The sequence below is a fragment of the Tetrao urogallus genome (genome assembly GCF_951394365.1).
Source record: "Tetrao urogallus genome assembly, chromosome: 16".
NCBI lineage: Eukaryota > Metazoa > Chordata > Aves > Galliformes > Phasianidae > Tetrao > Tetrao urogallus.
This window is the reverse complement of record NC_136829.1, coordinates 8,990,069-9,007,741: the sequence shown is the minus strand read 5'-3', so window position 1 is coordinate 9,007,741 and position 17,673 is coordinate 8,990,069. Positions and strand designations below refer to the sequence as shown.

Below are 17,673 nucleotides of genomic sequence, written 5' to 3'. Positions count from 1 at the left end.
GTTTTCACTGGTATAAAATGTATTTACTAGGAATGTCTGGGCTTCTGACCTTTACACTGTTGGGCTGCTGTATCTGTTGCAGTCAAACAGTGAGATAGTTGTTCAGGGAGTGGAGTTGGGAAATACAACAGATCAGTTCCCTCACATGGGGAGTTCAGCATTGTGGTCACTGCCTTTCTCACTTTGCTGCGTCTCTTCTGTTGCAGTGTTCCCACTTCACAACTCTTGGAAGGGCGGTTTCCTTTTTTCAGAAGGGAGGTATCAGAACTAGTAATCAGTGGGTATATTTTATATTAAAATAGACTATATTCTAGTTGAACATATAGGAGAAAAGATGGTACACTGTGCAATCAAAGCTTTCTTAGCATAGGTGTATCCATTCTGCCAGATCTGTACGTGTTGACATACACCTGCAGGTGTCAGGGACTCCATCAGCCTTGAGATAGGTGTGGACTGAGTGAGTCCTCAGAGAAGTGGTGGAACACATCACATTTACCATCAGTATCTGTTGCTTCTCACAGAAGTAGTCTGCTCTTGCAGCTTTCCTGAAGGAGCAGGTGGAGAGAACTGCACTGCAGCCGTGTGTGTGTGCAGCTTCTTCCACTGCTAGTGATGAACCTATTTCCTGCTGTTCTAAGGGGTCAGTGAAGTTTACCTTTTCTCTGCTTTCTGGATAAAACTTCTGATCTATGTATATAATAAGTTTTGCCCTACTGAATTCCTCCAAGCTGCTTTTGTGATGCTTCAGATGCAACAAATTAATTTTGCTAATGTGAAGTAGAAAGAGTGCAAGTTTTCCTCGATGTCATCTTCGACAAGTTGGGGACAAAAAGAGATTTTCAGTGGAATCAAACATCCAACTGGGAGTGACATTAACTGAACTATGCCAGCAGTTTTTTCATTTGCGTCAGAAATGATGTCCTTATTTGACTTCTCAGACAATCACATGATATGATGTGATAATTAACCTATTCACTTCAGAGTTTTTGAAGTCTTCTAGTTGAAGCTAGTATCTTAAGTTGGGGCCAAGACTGTTTTCTTGTCTGGATACAGAGTTGAAATTGGTGACTGATTAATGGTACTTGCTTTTAATAGCTTTTAATAAAAGTAAGACTTTTTTTATGCTTTAAATTTCTTTGTGGATGAAATACCTTTCTGTATTCCTATTAGCTCTAGGTTTTGGAGAGTTGCTGAATCTTACGTTGATCCTTGTGATTATTGGAGATCTCTGACTTGTCTTTGGGTCATAGCACTGAGTGTTAATGATGTGTCTGAAGCATTAACTGGTGTCTTAGTGGACTTAGCAAAGCAGCCAAAGCCTGTGAATTCCTGTTAGAGCAGAAGTAAGTCCCCACTGTTAAGTAAGAGAGCTAAATGAATCAAGTGCAAAAGCCTGTAAAGTGTCTGAGTATGCAGTTAACTCGCTTTCTGTGTTTATGTGGGGTGTGTTGTATGTGAGGCGTTTCAAAACCAAATACATTTTTGTAAGGAGATTTAAAGGCACATAAAGAGATGAGAACTAAGCTGGATGTCAGCTGGATGTCATTGTTTGGACTAAAACACTTAGCAGGATGTTTGTGTAGCCTGTAATTTAGTAGGTTTGGGAACTTGTACAGATTACAGCATATTGTTGGAGCGTAGAAGAGTAGCTCTTATCTAAGAACATGCAGGAAGAGATGCAGGATACTTTGCTAAGTGAACCCATTAACAGGGCCTAGCACTAATGAGAAGATAAAGAACATTATTCTTAATGAATTCCTCAGGAATTAGATAGCTCATAAGCTGGAATTGGAGAATTTACCCTGAATTTTGCCTTTGCTTTTTGTTTGTACCCAAGTCCTCAGATGAAGGAGAAACTCTTGGTTGCTCTTAATTCATGTTAAAGGTAATATTACTAAGTTGTCTTTCAATCTCTTTTTGTCAAGTGAGATCTTCCCAGTTAATTGAGACAAGAAATTGATTGTGCAATTAAGATAAGTTCTGAAAAAGACAAGGTCTTTATGCAGTCTGTGGACACATTGAATGCTTACTACCTCTTTAGGGCCAGTAAATTGGAGATAATTAAAGTAATTTTTAAATGGATCTTTGTCTAAAAAACAGAAACACAGAAAAGATGGGGAAAGGTAGCTGTTCTTTGAGAAGTTCTGTCATTTTCAGGCTTAAGATGTTATATTGAGACATCTAGAACAGCTTAATTTAATTACCCTTCTGCAGCTACAGGTATCTTCAGGTTGCCTGTCCTGCAGTTGCCATCTCTCAGCCATAGGTAACTTCTTGTAGCTGACTTTTGTGTGTGACGTTTGTCATCTGTTTGGTTCCAGCAATGGCAGCTTCTGAGGTTTTGGCTGAAGGTGAGAATGAGAGTGGACTTTCAGGAAAGAAAGAGGAAATCATAGATTTTCCATTTTTGTTTTAATGTACGCAGTGTGTTTGTGAACAACTGCTGTCACAGTAGCAGGATTTGGAATTTGGGAATTTCTTTTCTGCCTCTTGTTAAATCAGTTGCTGATATTCATAGGCTGAATGATACAGTACTGCATCGAGAAGGATGCTGAATGGGAGTGCTGGCTTCCACTATTCTCCTCACTTTTTGAGAGTAGTTGATCACACTGGAACTGTAAACTTCTATCAGATAAAGCTATAATGCCATAAGGACTTCAGTGGCTTTACTGTTTTGTTTTTTTTTTCCTTCAGCTGAAAACTTCAGCTTAGGGCTTTGCGTGTTTTGTTTAGTGACAGTTGTGTATGTGTTTTCTTAAACAAGGTTATTTCTTGTTTTAATGCTTAGGATACTTTGGTTGCCTCTGAAACTGAGGTCCAGGATGAATTCAAGAGCCTGACTTTTTCAGGGGATATAAGAGCATTTTCCTGAAAAGTGACGGAGTATGAAAAAACCTATGTAAATGCTTTCTTGACCAAATATTATTTTTCAAGATACTCTGTGTAGCTTTTTGCTCTACTTCTAGACAAGTGACTGTTGTTTCACTGGAATGCTCACACTGTGGTTTGCAGTCTTAATACATTGATCAGAGTTTGAAAAGGCAATCTTGGCTGAGGGGCAGCTGGGGCAGTACAGCTGGGTAAGGTGTGATGAGCTCGTGCTGAGTGGCAGCTGAGCTGTTGTTGCTGCTTAAAAGGGCTCTTGTTCTCTTGTATGTCTTTGCAGTTTTGATACTAATTCTTCATCCTTTCACCAAGGGGGAGGTGGCTGGGGGGAAGGCAGCATAATCGAGCAGCCCAAGTAATGTTAGCATTGCTCTTTGTTTTTCATGGTCCGTAACTGTGAATTGAATAAGCATTTGAATCCATTGTTTAATGAGGAACTGTTTTGTTTTGTTACGTTTTAGTCTACAAAGCTTGAAGTTCTATTGTTAAGGCTTGCTTCATCTGTGGAAGGGAAAGAGTTATTGCCTTTTAAAGAAATTCATAACCTGTCCAACTTTATGTGTAGGTAGCCTTAAAGGCTTACTTCAAGGATACTTTATTAGAAAACCAAGCATTTTCATACCAAATGTAGGGGATAGTTTAAACATTAAATTCTTAAGCCTTCCACCTTGGAATTATTTTAAAATTTTAATTTTGTTAAGATTATGTGTAATAGAGAGAATAATAAGTAATAGAGGTAATAATGATATCATGTCTTTATTTAAAACAAAAAACCTCACCCATGTTATTATTGCATAGAATTTCTTGATTTAAAATTGTGTTTAAAAAAAAAAGTTATATTAAACTATGAACTAAACTATAATAACTATGAACTGTGTGTGTACTCTGTAGCCATGCCTCTCAGTGGGGTATGACTTCAGACTGAAAATCAGATTGTGTTCAGGGAGCCAGAATATCTCCTGAGAAGATGCTGATTGCATTTGGAGAACAAGGTAGTGATATCAGCTGTGTGGCTCAGCACGGAAATTGTGAAGAGCGTGTTGCTCAAACAGCCCTTCATACACCAAGGCGTGACTGCAGAATGAGGGCAGTATTCTGGTCGACAATTCTTTAGTATATATTAGATAAATTATTCAAATAATATGTTCCTTTTGAGTGTTTAAGAAATAGTTTATTTTCATAGCTTAACGTTAGAGTTGAACAAGAAGCTGACTTTCCCTCTTCCTTTAGGATTATCACTTAAAAATTACGTGATGTGTGATGAGTTGGAGATTCTGAACAGGGAGATTGAAAGGTTATTGCAGAGCAGCAGCGTGGAAGAAAGCACTAAGAATAACTCAGACTGTCTTCAGACATCACTGACAGACTCGGATGTAATCACTGGTTCAGACTCTGGAGCAAAATACGAATTAGAGCAGGTATTCAATGTCATGAGTTACAGTAGGGTCTTCAAACTAGGTTATTCTCCTCTCTTTTTTTTTCTTTGAGTGGGAATAGTTGGCACAATGTATATAATGTATGGAGCCCTCTGTAGAGAAAGTGTAGAGGCAGGAGATGCTGATGTAGATCTAGCTATATAATATAGTTCCATTCCCTTCCTGACCCCAGAATTCCACTTTGCCCCAGTTGTGCACATTATGACATTTACTGTTCATGAAATAATAGTGGTCCACTGAGAATCACGTTTTGGGTGGGGTTCTTTTTTCCCTGTCATTGGTGTTCACCTAGAGATAATTCTTGTTTAGGAAGTAAGAAGTGTTTCTAAACAGCAGATGGTTATCAGAATCTGTTTGTACTGCTTTGAAGCAGTTATTAGTGTATTAGGGATTTCCTACACCTGCTATGGCTATTCCCCTCTGTTTAATTGCAGAATCCTAACATGCAGAATCTGGCCCTTCTCACTGTTCTTTACAGGCCAGTTGAAAAGTGACTTTTTTATCCCATTCATCAGGTCCTACTTTTCTTCCCAAATTCTTTTCCGGTGTTGCTCTGGAGTGGTGGAAATAATGATTTTTCCTTGAGGTTTTTCAGCCTATTTAACTCAGAAGCAAACAGTCAGTGTTTGTGTTTCACTTTTTTAATGTGAACCCTTGGACTAAAGATGGGACTTGTTTCAGTACTTTAAGTGCTCTGATTCTGAAACGTTTTCTGGGCTCATTTTTTGTGGGGGTAACAAATGTGATTATTAATGTCACCTTCTGTTCTTTGAAGCTTCTGAAATGCTGTGCATTGCAAATGTCTTCAGCAAAAGGGACGGTGATAGGGAATGCTCCTTAATTCTTGTGATGAATTTCACAAACTGGTTTATCTTCCCTGCTGGTAAACCTTGGTGTGCTGACACAGTTTAATCGTGTTTCTGTGTTTTCATTGCGTGATATATAGTTAGTAAACTTAACTCTCAGAATACTTTTAAATACTGGAGATGAATTTGTCAAATACAGCTTTTTACTGTTTGGAATCTTGATGGACTCTCCATGAGTTGATGAGTCTCATCTGTTGGTAAGTGGAGGTAGTGTTGCTTTACTTAAATTTTTCATTCCTGTTTCAACATCTTTCTGAAAATGGAGAACTGATAAAAAGGCAAAGTTAGAAAAGTTGGTTTATAATGGAGATAAAACAATTCCAAGCTGAAGCATTCGGTGGTGAGATCACTTTCTAAATACATTGGTGTCTCATTTCATTTCTTTTTTTCTTTTCCAGCAGTCGTCAGAAAAAGAATTTTTGGTATCTGCTGCTGACAACTCGAAGAGACAGTCTGGTGCTTCTGAGTCAGGCAATTCAGCATGTGCTGGAAGGATAATGCTGAATGACTCTGATCCTTTGCTGCCCTCTTCTGGCTCTCCTTTTAATTCAGCTCAACAGGGAGAAACTGTTCAAACCTCTAATGCTGTGTCAGGTAAAGCACATTTTGAAGAGACTTATTTCTTTTCATTTTATTTTGAATTTAAATCTCAATTTAGATTACCTCTGCCTGTAATTTTTAGCATGTCTTCACCTTTTGATGTAAACAAAGATGTGAATTTTAACTGTTTCATCTTGTTCTGCTCTTGCTTCCATGGCAGCCTTTTTCTGATGGGGGTCTGATTTTAGCGTTGCCTTTAAAGACAGAGCAAGAAGCTGTAGTTAATGATTTTTTTGATAAGGGATTGGGATTTAAGGATTTAAAGGGATTTCATATTTCATACTAGAGGTTTAAATTCTTTGTATTCTAACAGGAATGTTAAGTTGGTGATCTGTAATTTTCTGTTTATAGTATTTCACTGAATGACTTGAGTTGCAATTTAAATATTACATTTTAAACATAAATATGGGCTTTAAAATTCTCTCTTTATTGCTTGCCTAGTAGTGATAGTTAACCTTCTGTTTTAACACCATATTGAATATAATAATAGAAAACAAGAATTGCACCGTAGAGAAATCATATGTGATACTGCATCAATTGCATTACTGTTGTGCTGTGTGTGAAATAAGGAGGCATTTATTACCAAGGTACACTGCAATGCTGGAAACATTGAAAAGTTTAATAAAGGATGCCTCTGAAAGACTGTAATATATACAGCTTTGATGCTTTCAGTAATGCTGTTAGGTGAGAATTCTTTAAAGTGCCCTTTGGCATTAACTGGATAACTCTTGTGCCAGGAAAATACAGATACCTGCTCCAGAAGCATGTCTGGGAGATGGTTAGCTGTTCTTCTTGGTGCTTTGAAAGTGCTGTTTCTGTTCATCCATTTCATTTTGTATACTTAGTACTGCACATTATAATCTTATGTGAGCAATGTAAGTGCAGTGACTGCAAAATATAGTTGCTGAATTCTAGGAGTGCAGTTTGCACTCGTGACACTGGTATAATACTAACTTTAAAAACTTATTTGAACTACATTATTCCTGAACGCTCAAACTGTAGTCTCAGACTTGCTTTGTTTATTCCTGTCACTCGCTGCTGCTTCTCCTGTGGGAAAGTCTTCTGGCACACTGGGGAGAACATGGAGGTTTTTGTCCCTCCCCTCCTCTCCCTCATTCTGGTAGATCATGTAGACCAAAAACCTCCTTGCAAATAATGAAATCAGTGAGCAACCTTTCTCAAGTATCATTCAAATGATTTTTTTCTCTGAAAAATACTTCTGAAGATCTTGATTTTTGTACTGTTTCTTACAATTTCATCTAGCAAATAAACCTTTCTAAAGAAGTAGTGAAGGCTGTATATATTTTTGGATCTAAGTTTTAAATCTTATGTTTGTCTTTAGTGTTTCGAGGTGGGGAGAGTGGTGTCTATACTATGGAACAAGCTGTAAGCTTACAGCCGGTGTCTATGGAATCTGAATCTAATACTGACAACATGGAAAACAGCTCCCCTGGTAAGATTTCTTCTTAAATTGGGCAGAAAGTAAGGTGATTTGTCCATCATATATGCGTGTTTTCAAATAACACAGGAGACCGTAGTGTTTAGGTTACTTTGGTACAATGTGTAGTTATGTAATTAACTGCTGCTGCTGTGGCAGTTCACAGGGGAATATTCATCTGTTTTCAGGGCCATAAAATGAGGTGGAGATATGTTCATCTGTTACTACAAAGAAAATAATGCTGTGCTGCTGGGGAAAAAGTTTGGGAAAAACATTATTCACCACTACTAATTCAGTAACTTTTCTCTTGGTTTTTAGCATCAGCTTTGGATGAAAAAGATGAGCAAAGCAATGAGGAGGAACAAAAATCTATCAAGCCTACAAGCAAAGAATTCAGGAAAACCTGGGGGTTTCGAAGGACTACAATTGCCAAGAGAGAAGGTGCTGGAGACATTGATATGGACTCTACTGAACAACAGCCACAACAACAGCAACAAAGCTTAAATCTCAGGCGTAGTGGGCGACAACCAAAGAGAACAGAAAGAGTGGAAGAATTTCTTACAACAGTGAGGCGCAGGGGGAGGAGAAATGCTCCTATTGCTTTGGAAGATTCAAGTGAACCTGCATCCTGTCCAGCTACAGATGCTGAAACTGCATCAGAAGATAGTGTTGAAAGTGCTTCAGATACAAAGCCTGGAACTCGCAGAACTAGGAGCAGTAAGGATCAGAAAGGCTCTAAAAGCAGGTGCACAAAAGAGGAAGAGGAGGAGGATGATGAAGAGGAGGAGGAAGATACTTCTGACAGTGACAGTGATGGGTTAACACTGAAGGAACTGCAGAACCGACTGAGAAACAAACGTGTTGAACAGAAACCTACACAACTGACACTGAAAGAAATACAGAATCGCTTGAGAAAAAGAATTTCAGAGCAAAATCCTGCAGAAACAAATAATGTCCAGCCTGATCAGCCAGTTAAGACTGAATTACCTGTGAAACAGGAGCCTGACATTGTAGATAACACTGAGATTGCAAGTCAGGTTGTTGTGTCTGAGGAAAACACTGAAGATCTTCAGGTTCAAAAGGAGGTCAAACCTCCTACTGGAGCAAAAGGAATTACAGATGAGCAACCTGAAGAACTGCCCAAAAGCAAACCAGAGTCTGAGATTTATGACCCCAATGCACTGTATTGTATTTGTCGTCAGCCTCATAACAACAGGTAGGCAAAACTTTCAGTTAAAAATGCAGTGCTAGTAGCTGGGAGTTTTTTGTGATTGGAAAAAATAAATCAATTGCTATGGCTTGCTTTTTGAATATGTGTAAATAAGTTACTGGGTTTATTTGAAGTTTTGGGGAGAGTTTGTAACAAATATTTAAAGGGAAGTCTTAATGAAAACAAATGAACGGCTAGGCAAAACAGTATGCTGATATCTTAGCAGGAAAATTAATATCTACTGTTTAAAAAAAAAAATCAAGTTTTGACTGTAGTCTTTTAATGTTTTACTGTTGCTTTTTTTTTTTTTCAGGTTCATGATTTGTTGTGATAGATGTGAGGAATGGTTTCATGGTGACTGTGTGGGTATTTCTGAGGCTCGAGGGCGGCTGTTGGAAAGGAATGGTGAGGACTATATCTGTCCAAACTGCACCATTCTACAGGGACAGGATGAGTCTATTTCAGAAACAGACCAGCAGGAAGCTAAAGCAGGGCAAGTAAATGTGGATGGTACAGAATTCACGAGCATAGGAACAGTTGAACACAAGTCTGTTGAGGACCAAGGCATCAAGGGTAGGATTGAAAAAGCTGCTAATCCAAGTGGGAAGAAAAAACTCAAGATATTTCAACCTGTAAGTATTTCAGGTTTTCAGTATTTTTTGTGCTTTGTGGAGTACACTGAGGGAATACCTTACTTGTATGGCATTAAATCCAATTTTGCTTATTAAAGTTAAATATAGATCTGACCAGCTCTCTAAATGTTACTGTTCAGCAACAGTTTATCCATAATTATATCCGTGAAGGAGCTAACTAAAACAAAGAAAATGTTTTTGGAAGAGGTGATTGGAAACTTTTATTCAGGTGTAAGGAAATGCCACACAGTGTGCTCTGTGATACTTAACTTTTCAAAATTCTGTTTTGGAAATCAAATGAAAGTCGAAGTTCTGGACCATCTCATTTGAGCTTTAAAATCTCAAATCATTTTTTACATTTTCAGCAATAATGGAAGTTTTTACTTAATGTTGGCAAGTGTCTGTGTTGGAGTTGGTTCCAGCTCTTCCAATTACCTCTACTTCTAGTTGAAGTTCTGGTATTTATTGTCATGATGCTTCTTTAAGTTACTAGGATATAGAAAATCATTTTGTGTTGCCTTTTGAAAGGGTAACATAAAAATGTGCATTGGAAATTATTAAGAATTCTGGTATGAATTCCTGTAACTTTGTACTAGCAAGTTCCTTGCTTAAATCAAAATAGAGCCAAAGAAGCTGCTTCAGCTCAAGCCACGTAGATTTAAAACGTTGTGCTGCAGTTCGATCTCTGTATTACTGGGGTTACCATAGTAATGCCAATGTTTTCCTTTTCTTACTATGCCTTGAAGACCATGTTTAGTGTATTTTTATCAGAAGGATACAGCTGTTCAGATTTGTGGATTTGTCCTTTGACAGTCTCTGAATTTTGGTGTCAATGACTTGGATTATAATCTTCCTGTTGTAGAAAATTTTTATGCAGAATGTTTTTGAAAAAAATGCTTTTGAAAAAATACTCAGCAATTTAAATATCGGAACTATTAATATCAGTATAGTGATCCTAAGTGTAAATGAAAGCAATGTGAGCTTAGTGTATGCTAAGTACTCTCTTAAGGTAAATATGTTACATGTTTACAGTTTCAGCTGTGTTGAATGTAAACGCACTTGCACAGAAAGTTCAGAAAGCTTGACTGCTGGGGTCTGCATTTCTGACAGCATTAGTGTTAATTTTAAGTACTGCTGCTACTTATGTTTGGTATTAATGTGCTAGCATGTTTGGCAGATGAGTCCACATTTTGAAATAAGACTTGGCTGTTCAGTTTGTGTGTTACCCCATGCTGTCCCTCATACCCCAGTGAGGATCTCTCTGTATAGAAGCAAGCAGCCCATTCTTGTGCAGAATTCCCTGCCCAATTCTGGGGAAAGAAATCACTGCTATTTCATATCTTGATGGGCTGAAACCACTCTGTGCTACGACTGACACAGTTACTGTGTTCTGACACCAGTATTCTGAGCACTTCACAAAAGACTCCTCCTTGTTGCTGCCCATAAGTACCTATTACTTAAGAACTGTAGTTTGTGATTAAAACTCTTAGGAATTCTTCAAATAGAAACATCAGTGATGAAAGTGTTGTCATTATCTGAGTCATAGTCCTTGATAGTTAATGATGGCTGTTAACTGAAGTTTGAGGTGCTTCCTAAGGAAATTTCATCCTTCTTTGTTGAACTTCTTAGTTAAGTGTATATGTGATGGAAAAGAATATGAATCACAATGTCAATTTTTATGGGAAAAGTTCTTAAACTTGGCTTCTATCAGACCACAGCAACTAACTAATCCTTGACTTTGGGGTAAGAAGATGTTAAAAGATGTTAAGCTATTTAAAGATTACTTATTCCAGTGGAAATATTGCTTTGAAACTGTTACTTTGGTAGTTAGAAATCACAGTTTATGGAAGGGGAGTGAGAGGCTGTTTCCATCCCAGCTATTTCAAATATTAAGTCAGTTGTATAACATTTTTATGAGTAATCTAGAAGATGGAACAAGTGATACTGACCTTATGGACATCGTTTTTGAGGGATGTGCTGTGTTTTCTTCTCCAATGTTCAGATTTAAGTGACATTGAGAGTAGTGTTAAGGAAATGCAGGTTTTGTATGTGAACTTTTAAATATGTAAATAGTATTAGAGTATGACAGAATTGTGTAGGAGAATGGCTGTGCTTATGCCAGATGAAGACTTGTAGTATTAAAATTGGTAAGCCTCTTGAGCAAGAATTACCTGTATGCTGCAGGAGCTGAGTGCCTTTTTTTGCATGTGGCTGGTGCTGAAAACAGCTGCTGGGAGTGGCGTAGAAGCAAAATGTGGTTTAGAAATCTTCATCTTGTGAAACCAGCTCTGTGCTGTTAAGGAAGCTCCTCACGTTATGTGAAGGATCAGAGCAAAAGCATTTCTGTGTTCATGGGATCTGAAAATGAGGGTGCACTGAAAATTGGTTCACTGCTAGCAGGATGACCAGTACAACACATCCTAAAAATACTGTTGCAAGAATGAAATGCTTTTAATTTGTATGGGTTGTTTGTGGCATGTTAAGGATGAAAATTATTCTTATGTAGATAATTGCTCAGGTCACTGTCATAGCTGTAGACTGAACTTTTGTAAGTTCTTCATGTTGTAAAGGTTTCTGATTCATTTTTGAACTTGTTCTACTTTAATCTTCAGGTAGTTGATGCTCCTGGTGTGTCCAAGTGCATTGGTCCTGGATGTTTCAATGTGGCTCAGCCTGATTCTGTGTATTGCAGCAGTGACTGCATTCTCAAACATGCTGCAGCCACCATGAAGTATCTGAGTACAGGCAAAGATACAAAACCAAAACCTAAGGAGAAGACCAAACCAAAATCTGAAAAACCTGGTGTGACAAAATCTCATCTCCAGGTAAGTTAATATTTGTGATCTGAAACAGCTGTGTCGAAAGACAGTGGCTTGTTTCTGTGCTCTCCTTTTTGAGGCAAACAAAATTGCTGAGTTGTTCATTAAAGAGAAACATCCTTTTTTTTTTTTTTTTTTTCTATCCTGTTTTCTGTTCCTTTTGTTCTGATGAATTGCTCTCCTGAGGTTTATTTTGATAGGTAGGTAGAGTTTCTGGAAAGGACTCTCCAGACAGGAACACTCTTTGTATAATTTAATACAAACAGTAGTATACCATTTTATTCTAAAGTTAATTGCAAGTTTTTCCTTGTTTAATTCCAAATTGCTGGATTGGGTAATATTTTTTAATTACTATATAAAATAGTAATTAAATTATAAAAACTATGAATTATTGTCTTACTGTATTGTATGTGTGGTTTGGGAAGCAAAACAATGAAACTAAAGCCTTTCTTTCCTTTTGAAGCACCCATAAAGTGATTAGTAGCTTTTAAAACAAAGGAAAGAAAACACTGCTACGAGTTTTTTTTATTAATCACTCCCTGCTCCTGAAGTTACAGTGTATATTCTTGTACTTTAAAGACTTGGATTTGAGGTTGCATAGTGTCAGCTATACTTACAGGAGCTTACTGTGCAATAAATTTGCTTACCTATATGTAACTGTATCACTGCTCGTTTGTGAAATACAATATGTTTGATGAGTATTAGTAATTAAGCTTCTTTCAACCATTACAGGCAGGCACTAAGCCTCTTTCAAACCAGAAGAGACAGTTTCCTGAGAAAAAAGAAACGAATGTGAAGAAGACTGTTTTGTCAGCTGCCAAGACTGAGGCAAACACTCAACCTATTGCTAGAGAGCCAGCAGCAGAAAACACCACACCATCATGGGCAAGCGATCATAATTACAATGCTGTAAAGCCTGAAAAGACTGCTGCCATATCATCTTCACTGTTGTTCAAATGTATGTATCGCATAGGGATATTCATGAATAACCACATTTTCTTTGAATACCCATCCATTCTTGGCTCTGCGAGACTAGGGAGGTTAGGGTTAGGGTTGGTTGTTTAACGTGGCACAAAGCTTTTCTCCACCTTCAAAGATTCACACGCAGAGATAAATGGAGACACTAGCAGAAGTTTCATTTGTATCGTGGGACAGTTGTATGATTAACAGCTGATTTGTGAATGCAAACTTCATGATTAAGCTTAAAATTTTTCCCATAAAGACAATACCTGTCTGTAATGTAGAAAAGGTAAGTATTGCAACATTTTTAAAGTTTTAACAAAAAGGTCACATAGTCTGCAGCTTGAATCAGCAACTGACTGTACTACTTGGAATTGTATTTTTGTGATTTAGATTTCTCACCTGTCTCTCAGGCCTTACATTTTCATTGTTAGTGACGAAAATGAAGTCTTCGGCGTGGTATCCAACAGCACTTTTACACTTCTGCAAACAGCTTTTAACTGTCAAGTATATTCAAGCTCTTCCTACTGCTTTTCTTCTTTACATGAAATGATTTAAGTGCCATTCTTTACTTTTAAGTTTGGGGGGAGGAAGTACTTTTTTTTTTTTTTTTTTTACCTTTCTATTATGTTCATACTTCACACATTATCCACACACACAAGAACACATCTTGAGTGGGTATTGGGCAGAAATATTGCATATTTTTGCAGGTTTTGAATAGCATCCTTGTAACACACAAAGGTAAGTAAATACTGCTTTGTAGCCTAAACAGGTGGTCTTGCTAATGTTCTTTTACTCAAACTAAGTGGTTTTGTGATGCAGTGATGGAGCTTCAAATGAAATCTTACATTGCACATTTATGAAGCACATGACTTAGTATCGAATATTTTCCCACTTGAAAATTAATGAATTCAGGAGTTCAGTGCTCTCAGCTTTCTTAACCACACTTCAGCCAACTTTCATATTTAGAAATAAAAATAGTTATTAAACCCTTACTTTATATATAAAAGTAACTGGTAAGTTCATAAATCTTCTCAGTCTAATTTTTAAACACAGGGAGCACTGTGTACCTTATGTTGTTCCATTCTACTATGGCAGTTACTAGGTGCATTTTAATTTTGTTATAATTTTTCCTTACATATTTTTATACTGTTGGTTGATAAAATGCCCCGTACCTTTTTCTACGATGAAGTCTTAAAATACAAATTTCTATAAAATTGCATTTTGAGTTTCTTGTAAAGAAACTTGCTTTTTAATCAGGAACTAGCATTGTTTAAATGCAGCTGATAATTTGAAAAGACCAAAATGAAAGTACAAGGGCCTATTTTGCATGCAAATTCGTGTCACACCTCTATCTCAGTATAATTGCAAGTGTTGATATAACCACAGTACTTAAAATGCTCTTACTACTGTAGTTCAGTTTTCCTTAGAGACAGGAATACAGATCTTGAGACAAGAGGTTTTTTATTTTTGAGAGGCTTGCTCTTGAACTTTACAACACAAAGTTACACAGACTGAACCAATTCCAGTAGAAAATAGGGCTCCCTTAACTAAATTGTTACATTAGTGCGAAAAAAATCTGTGTTCATACCAGACTTCAGTAGCGAAAACAACCTAGTCTGTGTGATGACAAACTCTCATATCAAATGCAGTGAAGAACTTCACATTGCTGTCACTAAGGTAAGCTGTGCTAATATGTGGACACCGTGGCACTACTAAAATCTCAGGTAAATTGTATGTTTGGGTAAAAAGATTGTCCTGCTTTTTGACTGGACTGGTGTATTCTGTCATCATCATGAGAAGCTGCTGTTGCATCTTCCTCAAGGGTATTTGTTGTGGTTTAACCTGGCACTGAATGATACCAGTGCTCATATTTCCTAGAGCTGTTAATGAGTGGGACTCTCTGGGGAGATCTTCCATTCAGAAGGTCAAAGTGCACTAACTGTGGTACACCTGTCCTGTTTTACAGCAGTACTTAGGGAGAAACAAATGAATGCTGCCCCCTTCTGGAATAGAGATAGCAAGGTTTTCAAAGCACTAGTTCTGGTGATTTTTAAAGAAAAGCAAACAACAAAAAAAACCACTTTGCTTTTGTTATCCTCTCTCAATTTTCTTCATTTTTTTGTGCAGTTCATCTTCTGTGCATCTAAGAACTAATCCCAGTCTGGTGCTTGCTTATATAAACTTACGATCCCACATTCAAAGGACACCTGGACTGCCTTGTTCCTATACACCTCCAACAGAACATGGAGACTCTCAGGGCAATACAGTAATGCTAGGATCTGATAATCAGAAAGTTTGGGTGTATGAAAATGTGATTTTTGTAATGCTGTGTTAAGGCAGGAAAGATGCCATTTATAACACATTTTCTCTCCTTAACCTTTATACTCAAGACCAGAGGAGTTATCACTCAGGTGGTAGAATTAATGTTAGAGTATGTAAGTATCACTGTAGAAAGAAAAAACAAGGCCATTTCTGCGCAGACTGCTGCCTGTTCAGACGAGTTTGTACCTGCTTATGTTGTGACTCGGCAGTTGAGTATGTAGACACACTGGTATGGTTCAGCTTAAATGTTAGGAAAGGGTTTTACTTAAGTCATAAGTATGTTTGACTGTGAGGACTGCACTATTTATTGTTAAACTTGCTTTTATTTTTGTGTGAGTGCTCCCTTATGACATACTGGGCCAAGTTCCATACTGTTAACATCTAAACTACTTCAGATACCTCAGTTAAGACCTGAAAGCTAAGGTATCTTTGCTTAATACTACATTTATTCTGCAAAACAGGCCTGTTCCATGGGGCATTAACTATCGAACAGCACTGAAGGAGTAAGAAGAGCTCCTACTTTTCTGTTACTAGCAGTTTCCTAGGATGTGGTTGCTGCATATGTGGTCTAGGCTTGACCCTTTGTAACTATAGGAGCTTTCTGAGGGATAAAATAATGATCTGAATACTTAACAATGAAGCTGCCAGAACTGCTGAGAAATTCACGTTGGAGTTGGCTGTGGAAAGATTATAGAGCAGAAGTTTCTGGTGTAGCACAGCTCCAGTGCCAAACTTGCATCATGAGCGTGGTGGGGGCTGTGCTGGCACAGGGGCTGCTGGGCAATCTGAACCCTGGCTCTGGAGTGAGGCAGACCAGTATTGGCTGCTGAAGCCAACATCCCCTGGGACTCATCCTCTTAAAAGGAGCAGTGGTATCCTTGGGGAGCAATTACCATCTCCTGCCTGTGAACTCCCGGAGCTCCCCTTCTCTGCTCTACCAGGTATGTTACATCTGTCCTGTGGTTGTCAGCCACTTGAAGATTTTTGCCGTGTGTCTTATGTTAGGAAGGCTGGTCTCTGCTGACAGCGTATTTTCTGTTGTGCCTTTCAAGCACCCAGCATCCTTGTGGCACTTGGATAACAGAACGCCAGCAGAATTGCCATAATGGGTGCTTGGTTTCAGTGTGAGGAGCTGTCACAGGAGGGCTGGGATGGGGGAGACACGTGGTACAACCTACAGATGCACTATGACTATCAGGGTGGTTTACCTCTTGTCACCAAAACTGAAAGTGATGCAAGTTTGATTAAAAAAAACCTCACCACCCTCTATTGCTGTTTTGCGTTCTTTTACTAATATTGCTTTAGTTCTCTGAACTTAACTCGATTGACTGGAGAGCTGGTGAAAAAGATCTTCCTCTGATAGTCCCCAAATAAAAGGGTTTTAATGAGACCATCTCCTTGCACTTTGAAGTCGAGTATTGCTGCTGATACTGGTGCTGATGGTTCGCTGTGCTGATCTCTGTACTGAACTTGGACCCTGAAGATGGCCTGTCCCTCCAACGAATGATGGTGCTGATCCAGAAAAGGTTCTTGAAAACAAGGAGATCTCTTGTTTTTAACAGTGGACGGTGCCTCTCTTTCTCTCAGGAGCTGACATAGTTATGAAGTAGCTGTCTAGTATGAATCATAATTTCATGTAAATGAAAGCAAAGCACTGCACGTCTAAGTTACAGGTTTGCATGAGGATAGCTACAGTGCTGGCTTCAGCGCAAACAAATCACCACTACAAAAAAAAGCCCCTTCTCTTGATTTCCTAAATCAGTTTTAATGGCAGATTCACTTTGTGTGCCTGAATGTGGAGGCTTGACATGGAGAATCAGTTTAATTATGAACTGCTTGTGTAGATCAGAATGGATAAATGCTTTTGGAGGAAAAAAAAAAAAAAGGCTGGTTTTTGGTGATGAGGTTTGATTTGATCTTAAAAGTGAAAATGGGCAGAGTTCACATTGTTTCAGAGGCAATTAACAGTGGAAACTAACACCCAAACCTGCTTAAGAATAGTTCAGATCTTCTGAATGACTTGAAACTAATCCTAAGCTATCTGAGAGAAATGACAAGGCCAAAAAAAAGCAGACCTGAAAAAGCCCCAAGCTTCAGGAGTGCAGCAATTGCACAGCCCTGTAATAGAAGCTGTTACAAGCTACACCTCACCTTCACAGCCTTGGGCATTGAGTGCTCAGTGCCACAAGAGGGTGCTTCAGTGGCACCTAACAGGATTGACTCTTCGACGAGTTTCTGAGGCTCAGATGTCAGGCATGCATCCCAGCAGTGTGACTGCAATGGCTGCACATGAGGAGTGCTTCTTGACTGGTAAGTAACTTCCCGTTGTAGAGTGCTTTATAATTGACATCTAAAGCACCAGCTCACCCATGTGTTTTGTTCAGTCTTTAGTTAGATAATGCATCGGAAGATCTCACCTAAACTCATGGGTTAAAGCTCTGTAACAGCCACTGCATTGGAGTGCAGAGCTGACATTCTGCTCTAAGATTGCTTCTGTCACT

The 17,673-nt window shown here is 38.3% G+C and overlaps 1 protein-coding gene across 1 annotated transcript in view; it reads left to right on the top strand.

Annotated features, from left to right (window-relative positions):
* Positions 1–4,139: 4,139 nt before the first annotated feature.
* Positions 4,140–17,673, top strand: part of DIDO1 (death inducer-obliterator 1) — a gene marked incomplete at both ends in the record, with an annotated part of 34,630 nt that continues 21,096 nt past the window's right edge. The window contains 7 exons of the mRNA XM_079543553.1: positions 4,140–4,304; positions 5,587–5,782; positions 7,131–7,241; positions 7,545–8,442; positions 8,750–9,068; positions 11,681–11,893; positions 12,620–12,845. Of these exons, the coding sequence (XP_079399679.1) occupies positions 4,140–4,304; positions 5,587–5,782; positions 7,131–7,241; positions 7,545–8,442; positions 8,750–9,068; positions 11,681–11,893; positions 12,620–12,845 (2,128 nt within the window). The remainder of the gene's footprint in view (positions 4,305–5,586; positions 5,783–7,130; positions 7,242–7,544; positions 8,443–8,749; positions 9,069–11,680; positions 11,894–12,619; positions 12,846–17,673) is intronic.